The 12,488-nt window shown below is 47.0% G+C and overlaps 1 protein-coding gene across 21 annotated transcripts in view; it reads right to left on the bottom strand.

The window, feature by feature from the left end:
* CADPS (calcium dependent secretion activator) overlaps nt 1-12,488 on the bottom strand; it is a 225,587-nt gene that overhangs the window by 12,951 nt on the left and 200,148 nt on the right. For all 21 annotated transcript variants that reach the window (XM_075513724.1, XM_075513725.1, XM_075513723.1 and 18 more), the window contains 2 exons: nt 11,650-11,682; nt 8,428-8,535 (listed from right to left, as the gene is read on the bottom strand). In XM_075513724.1, the coding sequence (XP_075369839.1) occupies nt 8,428-8,535; nt 11,650-11,682 (141 nt within the window). The remainder of the gene's footprint in view (nt 1-8,427; nt 8,536-11,649; nt 11,683-12,488) is intronic.

Below are 12,488 nucleotides of genomic sequence, written 5' to 3'. Positions count from 1 at the left end.
CCAATCCTCGGGCACCGCATTGTACATCTGCAGAAAACGCTGCCTTTCAGGGAACAGGTAAAGCCCGTCCTGGCTACGCGTATCCCTGGGCTGCAAGACCCTGCCTGTACAGGGTGTGCTGGTACGCAGCATCCCACGTACCTGCACGCAGAGGACTCGGCTCTTAACGGGGCCCTGGGTACACCGTCAGGTTGGCTCTGGGTGCTGGGCCCGCTCTCCCTTCACTGTAGATACAGCTCAGCAAAGTGCACAGCGCTTGCTGGGAACTGTCACATAAAGCCCGAAAAACCCTGCTGCTTTGCAGGATTTTGCAGACCTCGGTTTTCCTAAACGAAAGAGCTTCTGCATAAAAAAATATAAAGGCGCACACACACAAACCCACTTCTGTATGGATGCTTGTTCTCGAATACTTTTTTTAACCTATAAAATATTCTCTGCTTATTTCCATTTTTCAAAAAAGAAATGAAGTTGACATGTTAAAATCTGAGTTTCTATATAAAGCAGCTTAGTAAAACACAATATCCACACAATGTGCTGCTATTTTTCTGTCCTGATTCCAGGGCCCTCTTAGTGCAAGGCAGTGACAGGATAACTGGATGCAAAGTTGCTCAATAAGATGCAGTACAGTAATGCATGCTATGGAATACTTTAATCATACTTGTTATTGGGATTAATTGAAAGCTGTCGCAAAGTGGGACTTGGTAGACTTCAGCTAGCTCTTTCATAGCCTGCAAATTTCAAAACAGTAGCTAGAGGCTGCCCGGGTATCTCAGTCCTGAGGGTTTTGTGGGCGTGGGAGGGAGCAGCATCCCTGGTATCATTCCTGGGGTTACACACTGGAGAAAACCCACTCCCTGCCTGAGTCCTGCTAAGCATTTTTGAATGCTGATATCATACATCCAGGGCCAGGTTTAAAGGAGCACCGGGAAAGGAAAGAGCCGCAGATCAAGAGGAACGAAGTGACCTGGGACGGCTAATCTTGCATGCACCGCTGGCTGGTGTGGGCAATGGCAGCGATTGTGTGGGGCTGGATTGCAGGGGGAGAAAAGGAAAAGAGGGATTGAAGGCGCTGCTGGAAATCAGGCAATTTGTCATTGTCCGTGCAGGGGCCCTTGGCTCACCCCTGCGCGCACCGTGAGTTTCTTTGGGCAAAGGCCCTTTGCACAGCCCGGAGGGAGGGAGCCAAGCTGCCGGCAGCTGGGGGCTCAGCCCCGCGCATCCGTGTGCATGGGGATGTCCCGGCCCTTCCCACGCTCCTCGCACCCCCAGACTCAGCCGGCACCCGCCTGGGTTGGGGTTCACGGGGAACGCCAGCGCCTTCAGGCTCTCCTTCCTGACGACCCCCAAGACTGGAGCTCCAATTAGCTAAGGCCTCTTAAATGAAGTTGGAAGGCAGCTTCAGCTCAGAGCGCACGATGCGACTCGTACGCAGTTATAAACGTGCACGGGCAGCTCCCGGTCAGGGAGCAGTGAGGCTGCTCGGAAAAGGCTCTCTCTGGATCGAGGATGCCTTGATGCCTGCAATACGATGGCACCTCTTCCCCAAAACCTACCTTGCCTACTGACGTCTACGGGGAAATAAATGGTCTTTCACTCAGTGCCGGCCCTAAAACAAAAATCTCTGACGCTCAAAAGCACCGTGCGGATGATGTTAGTGAGCCTACGCTGACCTTAACGTAACGGAGCAATCAGTCTGCCTTCTTAGAATGATTAATAGAAAATCTCCTCTGGAAAAGAAATCAAATTAACTGTCTTCAACCAAATGTCTACTGGAACACGAAAAGCTGTTCTGATAAAGACATTTAGGAGGGAAAAAAACCCCCTTACAAGCATGTAAAATCCAGTGACAGATCTAGGACTTAATTTATTAAGACTCTCCCTAAAATAAATTAAATGGAGCCTACTTAAATGAGCACTTCAGGAAAGAAACCTTGCTGAGGGGAATGCAGGGGAGGCGGGAGGCCACGCGCGAGTGCATGCTTGCTGCCACATGAAGCTCATGTATGGGAGTAAAAAAGGACGAGGGATGGCTCTGATGAGCCATGTCCACGCTAAGCTCCTCTCCCCGCTCCTGCACGGCTCCGAGCAGGCACGTGGAAAGAAAAAGAGGCTGCAGAAGGACGGTGCATGCCGTGCCCCCTCAGGACAGAGAGAATTTGTCCCTTCTTAGAAGATACATGGATACCTGCCATTGCAATTTTATTTTTTTTTCCCAGCAAAGGTCCCTGCAGTGGGACTGACTCCAGGTCTGGGTCCGAGTCCTGCCGAGCCAGCCAAGGGCTGCAGCAGCCTTTGCAGCGAAAGCTGCGCCGCTCCGGCTCCTCCAAAGATGCACGGGGAGAAAAAAAGCAAGCCGCACTTCCTCGAGATCAATCTGCCTAATTGTCTTCATTTCACAACTCACTCGGGAAGGGGGGGAGAGGGGAAAAAAAAAAAAGCAAAAAACAACACAGAAGAAATAGCTCAGTGGAGGCCATATCAGGATGGGAGTGGGAGAGAGTTAGTGCCCTAATGAGCAGTCTAGCTGCGTAGGAGGGAAACAGGTTGTTGTCTGTCTAAGAGAAAGCGGTTAGTGCGGCTGCAAGCAGATATTAGATGGGAGCCCGGCGCACAGTCTGATATCCGTTCTTCCCCTGATCCTGCAACCCGTCCTCCTGTGAGTAATTCTAACTCACAGTGAGTAGCTCCACTGACTCACGACCAGGCTTTTGGGTTCGAGGAGGGGAAGAAGAAGGGAGGGTGAGAAGGGCTCTCTTTTAGCATTTGATTGTGCCGTGCAAGGCTTACACTCAAGCAAGAAATGCCACGATCCTGCAAGCATGCCTTGAAGGAGCTGCCAAAATTCAAGTGGGTAACCCCGCTGAATTCAAAAGCTTCAGTTTTTAAGAAGAAGCTAATGCCTAAGTGTCTGCAGAGGACTTGCTGAATTAACTCATATAGCTGTCAGTCTGTGTTTTGTAATTTTTGTCTGTATACTCAGGTGTGGTATCAGGCTCCAAATCAGTAGGTACTGAAACATATGCTGAGCTGCCTGTGGGTCCTCCTGTAAACCAGTGAGAAGTGCTCAGGCAGGTTCCTGAAAATTTGTACAAGGATTTTGCTGAAGTCCGAGACTTACACAGTGCCCTGCATCCTTATTACTCAATATCTCCGATATTCAGAGGTCAGTTGCCAGCGAGGGCGGCCACCTTTGGAAATACGAGGACAGTCCTGAGCCAAGTCCTCAGGCCCAGCTCTCCTGCTGGGCTCTGGGCTGGGGAAAGGCAACAAAAATCCACCAGCTGCAAGATCAGCCCTGGGATATTGCTGGGGCTTCCTAAAAACCCAGCTGAGCTGAGCCTGAGGGACGGGACCTGGCACTAGAGCCCCGGCCGAGGGCCTGTGCCTCCCCGAGGGCAGTGGGAAGGAGATGCTGGCTCCCCTAACAGCTGAGCCACGGCTTCTCCTTCGCTGCTGGGAGAGGACGCGGAGTGACTGTCCCTCTGCACCGAGGATGGCACAGGGCAGAGCAAACCCTCGGTTCCCCCCATCGCCCTCCCCGCTACGCCTGCCCGGACCCCGCCGCTCCCACCCTGCCATCAAGACAAAAAAAACGCCTCCGTCTTGCAGAGACGAACGGGCTCGCTTTCTCATTTCAGGAGAAAATACTCCGTCTGGTATCCCGGCTGTGACACAGACCTTCGAGGAAGCCGAACATACACAGTGACAGTGAAGTGGTAAAACTGCCTTCTGCAAAAAGCACTGTGACTAGTGCCACCTCAGCGGGCTGTATCACTGCGTGATTAAGTTCTTACCAGACTTTTTGGTAAAGGCAACCTTCCTGATCTGATAACTGCCAAGGACAAGCCAAATACGCAGGGTCAATCTATGCACATTTAATCCCCAGATGGCAGATTAAGTGTATAATTGACCCATATAATCCATGTATCATCTCCAGTGAAATGTTTTCCATGTCCGGTTTAGGCAGACATGAGGCCCATAAGAAAGCGATCAGAGACACAGTATTACCATTGCGGTGGATTTCATCAAAGTTAGAGATGGCTTTTTAATCACTGATCTGAGAGACTGCTAGATTTAAGCAGATGAACTAGCACTAAGCACATCTGTTTTAATCCTTATCTTCTACTCAGGCTGGTGTCTTCAAGAAGTACAAGGAGGAAAAAAATAAATTAATTTTTTTTTAGGTCCTTGCAATCTTAGGAGCTTCTCTTGGTGTTTTGATCTCTCATATCAAAAGCATGTTTTTGTTTTTTTCGGTAAGATATTGAATTAATCATCAGAGAGAAAAATGCCATCTGCGCTATTTAGGGACTGCATGAGGATGCTGGAATTCGCAGGATCTTGGGGAGCTCACTCAACGTTCAGTAGCCTTTTGTGTACGTGCTACTTGCCTGCGGCTGGGGAGGAAATATTCTCGCTATGTTTTACATTAGTGTTTACCAATTTATGAGGAAGAAAGGTTGGCATTCACACTATCTACTAGTCAATCATAGACTTTCTGAATCACATACATATGTTCTGACGGGTTGAAACCTATACTGTGAGTATCTAAGGGTGTGTGTAAAGATATACACACATACACACATGTATAAATAACTTCCACCAAAGGGCACAACCCTTACAAGTAAAACTCCCACTGCCTTCAGACAAAACTACGGATGTATAAACTGCGATCCTATGAAATTCTGAGTGTCCCAAGCCAAAGGGGACCTGAATTTTGCAGGACTGGTCTGAAGACTCGAGATCACTCTGAAGGGTTAGGGTTGGGTAAACCCTAAACCCTTTCCCATGTTTAAGATACACCCGCCTGCCTCTGCCTCATCGTTCCTATAAACTGTCACATTCTGCACCTCAACTCTGCCCCTTTTCCAGGGAAAAAGTGATAAAATCTTACTTTCCATCAGGCACTCCCAGAGTTTGTGACCCTTCTGCATTGTGTGCAAAACATCACAGCGGTTTGAATCCCAAAGCACCCAGCCCTGCACAGGAATGCAGGGAGCCGATGCTATTCTGAAACTCTTCTGTTACCACTGCTCTCTACCAACGGGCCTTATTACAGTGTTTTAGCTTTAAATGTTATCAAATTAGTGAGCCAGGCCAAGTAAATAAGTCATGTTACTCTGCAGTAAACAGCACTGCCAAAAAGCTAGTTAGGTTTTGATTACCAGCAGAACTCCACGATCAATCTGTTCGTTCAATGATCCCAAGAATACAGATTTTTAAAATTAAGATGACTCTATTTCGGGGGGAGGGGGGAAACCCCTGACTAATTCGCAGAATTAAGAGGATTAACACACAGACCACACAGACATATTACAACGATATTCCGCAAACACCAGTATCTCCCAAAGAGCACAGCCCTGTCCTGCAGGTGCGAGCAGGGCACGCAATGCAGGGGAAGAGAGAGAGTTTCTGAGCTAAGAAATCATGGCAAATGCCAAAAAAAGACACATTAACCCAGCTTCTGTTGGGAGATGGCCTAACGCACTCTGCAGCCTCTGCTCCTGGGAGGAAACAAAGGGGAAATTAATGGAAACGCTGGGCAGCGGAGAAGTGTGGGGATCAGGAATATCCCGGGAGCTGCAAACCCCACCGAACGTGCGATAAGCAACCTTGCACTGTGCACCTCTGCTCTTGCGCTACTCACGACTGCACAGAAAGGGGATTTAGCCTTATATTGCGAGTGTCTCTAACGTGATCCCGCTGAGAGCAGAGGAACTGCCTGCAGGCAGATTTAAGCTGTTTACCTGCCGTTGCTGCACGTATTAACTTATAACGTCCTAAAACTGGACTCAGCTTTTAGCTGGGGTAAGCCAGCATTGCTGCACTAAGCCAGCGGAGGAGCTGGCCTCGAAAGTGTTAATAATCTCATTGCCTGGAGAAACTCTGCAGCTAAGAGGATTGCTCCTCTGCTGTGCTGGGGAAGCGAGAACAAAACCAGGCCCAAGTCTAATTCAGCATCGTAAATGCTATTTTTGATTATTCCTCTTCTCTTTCATATTAAAAAGGTAGCTAGCACCTAAAATGTCCTTGGAAAATATGACCATCGGTGCAGAGACCAAAGGAGCTTAAAGATCCCGTGGCCACGCTGCTTCGCTGCGTTAGGTGAGGGGGGCAAAGGGCTGCAGGACCGTGGCTGAGATCAAGCTCAGGACAACAGTGTTAAGCATTTGCTCCTCTCCTTACTGAAACGTAGGTGAACACAGCACCGATTTAAACAGGGTCTGGGCCCGGGTGACCCCCACGTACTCGTAAACCCTGCTGCTACTGACCCGCCAACATCTCAGCCGTGCTGAGAGCTGACCTCAGGAGCAATTCACTTCTTCAGCTACAACCTGGCAAAGACAATACATGGCTGCTCAAAACATAATTCCAATTTTTGGGTGGCTAGGGCTCAGCGCATCCCCCTCCTTTCTTGCGAACCAAGGGCCCCGCAGCTCGTCCCGCTCGTGGCCGCACACTCACGTACGTGAGACACGTGCGAAGAGGCCGGCGGCATCGGGTTCCAACGCCGCCCCGCCGGTGCGGGGAACGGGAACGGGAATGGGAATGGGAACGGGAATGGGAACGGGAATTGGAATGGGAACAAGAACGGGAAGAGCTCCCACACGCTGCGGCTCCCGCCTGCAGCCGGCATGGGTCAAAGCGGGCGGAGCAATGTAAAAACCCTACTCTTGATTATTTTATTCCACGTGGACCAGGGAGACTCGAGGAGAGCAGGGAGGGAAAGAAAGGTTTTGCACTTTTTGCTTTCCACCAAGGTAGCTGCTCTTTTTTTTTTTTTCCATGTCAACTGTTAATTTGTTTAAAATATGGCTCGATGAAACTAAGTATGAGCGGATCAAACTGAAATCAATATTTGTGCTAATTACAGCCTTTTGAAAATTGGAAATAACGGCCCAAAGGGTACAAACACACCAACTGTGAATCATAGGGAAAGGATGAGGGAAAAGGCAGTGTGGGCATTGAAAAGAACAGTCCAGATGAGCTCTGGAAATTTAACTGCTCATGGAATAAATTTCAACACAAACGAGCAATGCACTCGCAGGCCCGCTGCAGATGGAAGCGACAGTCTTTTGTTTTATGTTTTGTTTTTTCTCCCCATGCCTGCTTGATGGGTGATTTGCGTCTGGTGCTCTGCGCTGCAAACTCTCCCCGGAGCGAGCATGCGCGGCGCCCGGAGGAGGCACTGCTGTGCTCCGTGCATGAATGAGGCATTCTCAGTGGATATGGGTCATGCTAGTAGATGTACACAGTAAGATTATTTGACTCTAATTCATGCCACTTGATATAATGTGATAAAACATTTGACATGAGAGATAAGTTCCATTTTAATCCGGTAAGGTACGGGGGAAAGAAAGAGTGGGAATTGTAAAGGAGGAAGAGGTTTCTAAGGGACAGGTAATGCGCAGAAAGAGAGGTATTGAGTGAAGGAGGAGGTTGGTTGGGAAAAAAAGCAGCTTTCCCTGCACACTGAGGAAGCAAACGAGCGAGTAAAGAAAGCGAGGAAGGTTGTTACAGTTCCAGAGCCGGGAGACTGAGAAATGGCACTGCTGAGAGATGAAAGGAAGGAAAGTAGGAACAGAAGCTGCTTCAAACAGAAATCGATATATGGACAAATACCCTAAAGGAGACTGAAACACTAATGCTACAGGCTGGCTGTCAACAGAAAACCTTCGCTATAGAACAGCTACGAGGACAGAAAGGCTATAATGCAACAAGAGCAACAGAAACAGAGATTTTGGTTAACATGCATCCAAATCCAAAACAAACGGGCATCACAGGTCACTGTTCTCTTACAGTCCAACTGAATTTATCTTGTGCAACAGAAAAATAGCTCTGAACATCTGGGTCAGTTCCTACCATGCCATCTTCATCAAGGAGACCACGTCTCAGCTTTACCTTTGGTGTCAGACACCACACGTGGTTCTCCTGAAATACGAAAGCCTATTCCTAATCAGCTCTGTTTTGGTTAGCTTTTAAAATTAAAATTTAGTACACTTAATTCACGGTCAATTTTGGAGTGCTTGTCAATGAAACGCACTGCAAAATGTGCAGAAGAGATGGCCCTTAGCAAACGCATCTGCCAAAATCCCAGCTCAAATTTTAACAGTGAGAACAATGACCAAGATGTTCTGTTACAGAGAGATTTTTCACAAGCTTAAACATAGTAAGGGGCTCTCTTAGAAGACACTGTTCCCTTAAAATCCACGCACAGACAGACCAAGACACAATAGACTAGAGTAGAGATTTAAAGCAGGCAGAGAGCAGATACGAGCCTTAGTCAGAAAGAAAGGAAAGATTTATTTATTTTTTAAAGCTATAACCAATAAATTTTCTCAAAATGTGACTTATCCTCCTGTCTTATTTTGTCACATTTTGGGTCTCTCCTGCTTGGTGTCCAAGGAGGAGAAGGCATTTACTTACATCAAATAACCTTTCTATATACATCTCCTCATTGACCTTATCACGCAGGACATCCTGAGAGTGGCGGACAAATGTCACATAGGCATCAGCAACATCCATCCCCGGCTTCTGCATGGGGGAGAGAAGAAGAGAGAGAGAGAGAAACATGAATAGCGGCGCAGGGGGCAGCTCCTCTGCGTAGCCTCATCGCTGCTTTTCCTCCTCCTCCATCTCCTGCTGTCCTGCAGTTCGCGCTTTCCTTACCTGACGGACACCGAGTCCGGCTGCTTTGCGCCCCGTGCCCAGCAAACTACTGTGTGCAGCACAAGACACTCGCTCTTTCTCTTCTTTCGCCTAGAGCGAAGCCGGTCAGAGGAATAAAGCTGTTCCTCGACATACTGATGCCGGGAAGTTGTCTTGCTACCTTTGGTGCTGTTGACCTAATGAGTGAACCAGCAAGCCGGGCTGGGGATTTGTTGTTTTCTTTGGTTGTCTTCTCTACGCAAGCCCTCTGGTTTCTGAAGGTAGAAAGCTAACAGCCAGACCTGTGCTCTTGGTTCTTCTTCTATGGTGTGAGGATGCGTGCAGTGAGCAGCTGGCGTTGCAGGAGGCATGCCAAAATCACCTTTCGTTTTCTGTTTAGAGCCCTGACTTCAGCCCACATTTAGTGCTGCTCTTAAGAATAAATTGGGTAAATGGTAAGTCAGGGAATTTAAGTCTACATGAATGTTTAAGCCGCTGCTAAACTGCAGGAAGCCTTCCCGTGGTCACATCTCTGCGGCTCTCTGCAGAATTTAACTGATTTTAAACAGCAACCTACAAGCATGCAGGATTTTGGGATAACAGCATTTCTTTAAAGAAAATGGGAACTGAGGCAGGTGGAAGGGAAAATACTTAAAAAAAAAAAAAAATCCTGTTTGAGTTCACATTGCTTGATATATTGGAATCAAACTTACCTCAAAGGAAACCCATTAAAATACTGTAACATGAGTCATTACAAGAGCTGCCACAAAATCTTAAATTTCCATGGCACATTGTAAGTTTGTTAATAACTAGTGTCATTAGTTTCCATTACTGTGATTTACCTCAGATCACAGAGTATCATTTCTCTGCAAGATACGATTGTCAGCCGCTGTAAATTGAAGTTAGTTAACACATCTGTGTAATTTCCAGGGTGAAAATGAGGACAGTTTGGAAAGCAGTAGGAAGGGAGTTTTTTAATACAAAGCAAACAATTATCAAGCAAAGGGCCAGTGCTTGGCCCTTGGGAAGCCAGTAACATTTCTTAACACCTACTGCAACAATGACAAGGTATTAATTTGAAAAACAATGAGGACAACACAAATGTGGCAATAGTCAAGTGTTACACTTTCAAGCAATTTTCAGCACACCGATCGTGCCCATTTCAAGGTGGCATTAAATGGATTGGTTTGTACCCAGACAATTGCAACGGTGTTTGTGGAATTAGATTTAACCGATGGTTTTCTGTTCAACACCAGGATTTCCCCTCTGTCCTCTAAAAGAGAAGCCTCTAAGCAAACAGGTTTTTCTTTCTCCTTCCCCCAGGAAGGCAGTGGCTCACGGACCATGGGGTGGCCTCCCACAAAGGTCTGGGAGCTGTGTGGGGCTGGTGGTTGATTTCATCAAAAATATTGAGGCTGTCAAGGGAGCCGCTGTAACGTGGCTTTGTTTCCAGGGGGAGGTGGGGAAACAATCAAAAAATAACCCAGATGAATGATTTCTGCTCTATTTTACGCAAAGAACCGGAGCATCCGACTGGCTCTGAGGACAGGAGCAGAGCCTTGCTCCTCCCGCACGGCCATGATGCCACGGACTTCCCAAGGGTCTCCCAGGTACAATGGGAAAACGCTTTTGGGAAAGCCTGAAAGGGTTACATAGCATTTTACCGAGCCCCCTTCCCTGAAGATGCTTTACTTTCCAGGAACGTAGATGCCTCAGAGAAGGCCACGCTTTGCCCTAAAAGTTACTTAAAAATAACTGTTCTGTGCTCAAATTCCCAATGACTAAATATTTAAGAGGCACTCGAATGACTAGGAGTTTCAGCTGAAGGATCTCCACATTTTTTAGGCTAGAAATGAATTCTGAGCCCCTCTTTCTAAAGCTCTCAAGATCTTGTTTCTGTTACTCAAAGACAACAGGATGCTGATCTTTGCATTGGGCTATTTTAAACCAAGCAAGATCTCTTTACTGTTCAAGAGTTTGTCTTCTCCATGCTGGGCTCAAGATAAGGTAATTTTGTAGGCAAGGTTTATCTTGGGCTAAAGGGACATAAACACCGAACGCAGATGATGTGGTCCAAGATGTCTGATAAATTTATCACGTTGTCATGTGAGAGCATGCAGAGCCATTGCATCCGCATTACATGTACATATATGCATTATACGTACAGGTCATCAAACTTAACTGAGTTATTCTTGATTTACACTGCCCAGTCTAACTGGGTGCAGGAACTGGTGTGGTATATTAAGATCTACTCTTTTTTCATTTGTAATTGCTCAGGATCTCTCTGCCTGTAAGTGCTACAGTGACCCCTTATTCCAGCCAACATTCATATATTACACTTCAACTCAATTTAAATGTAAATTTCTGGCAAGTTAAGTGCTCTTTCTGAGAACGTTAAGGGCTCTTTTCCTTATGAATCAAGGTCTAATTAGAGGAGACGATGTACAGTTTTCCTATACCAATTACAGAAAAATGGAAAAAATTATTTTCATTAACAATTTCCCAAACACATGTTGCTAGCTTATCACCATTTCCCCAAAGTAATAAAAAACTCATTTTCCGAAAGAGTAAAATAAACCAACAATTAGAAGAACAAAAATAAAATAGATTAACTAATGTGTTAGATGTGTGTTGGCTCAGTTCTAACATGTCTGGACCTTTTTGTTTGGAAATTATACTGTATTTGTACAAGTCCAAATGAAGAATTAACAGAATGCACTGCTCCCATTTTTTTTAAATGTGATTCAAGCCAATTGCATAAATATGGTACCTTTTTGACACCATCTGCAAATTATTGCCTAAACAGCCTCGTAGGTCTCCATAAGAGGGTAACTGCTCATTATTAACGTCATGGAGATATTCTTTCCAGTTCAAATGTTAGAAGTGTGAAGGCCCATGGTTCAATCTTGGCTGTTAATGCATAACGTGGGTTGCTACACATGCCATAAACCAAAGCATGATGCAAATTACTATGACAGAAGTTGTTTAAATTGTGCTTACGGGTACATCCACGTATTTGGAAGCAGCCTTCACCTGTAAAAGGAACAAGAAGAGAGTTTACACCATCAGTACGTTTTCAGGTCTTTGCTATTTCTTCAAACACCTGTAAGAGCTTCTCCAGCCAAGACTTGGGGCAACATAATGCTGAGTGGGGGAAAAAGGGTGATAAAAACTACGTTTCCTGTCTAAAAGAATAGGCAAGGGTGGTATTTTTGTTGTTGTTGTTTTGGAGAGGTAACTTTACTGCTGCTAAAGCTCTAATAGCAACAGATGATAGTGTGGGAGTTGTGCTTCTCCCTCTTCTACTTCAGCGAGCGGGGGAAGACGGGGTTCGTAAGTAGACATCGTTATTTTCTTCGGAGACCTCGTTCTCCGCCCGATGCCACGTGTCTCCGAAGGCAGCGCATGTCTCTCCTGTCAGGACCCGCATCCCGGGGACTGCGGGAGCTCCCGCGGCAGCGTGGGTGCGATGGCATGGTGGAGCTGGCAGGCACCTGCGCCAGGGTGGCCACCAGAAAGCACTCAAAGGACCCTAATCTTGCCTCCTGCCCGTAGTCCCACACACGGTGTGCTTCCTCTGGCTTTGCAGGCTGCAGCCTGGGACATTATTTTCCCTTTTTTTTGCTGGCCCTGACGCTGGCAGGAGCTCGCAGACCGTGTTGGGGCAGCGTGCTCACGCCATGCAACAGAGAAGTGCCCCAAAGCTTTTCTGCTTCCCAGACTACGAACGGCTACGTTAGAGTTTCCTATGATTTCCCCCCCGCCTTTTTAAAGACCTCATTTTAGGCAGGGTATCAGAGAGCGGACACTGCAATCTGCGGTGTCCTCGCAAGCCGGCG

This window comes from Mycteria americana, chromosome 11 (genome assembly GCF_035582795.1).
Source record: "Mycteria americana isolate JAX WOST 10 ecotype Jacksonville Zoo and Gardens chromosome 11, USCA_MyAme_1.0, whole genome shotgun sequence".
In the NCBI taxonomy this organism is placed as follows: Eukaryota; Metazoa; Chordata; class Aves; order Ciconiiformes; family Ciconiidae; genus Mycteria; species Mycteria americana.
Note: the sequence above shows the minus strand (reverse complement) of the source record. Positions and strands in the feature narration are given on the sequence as shown.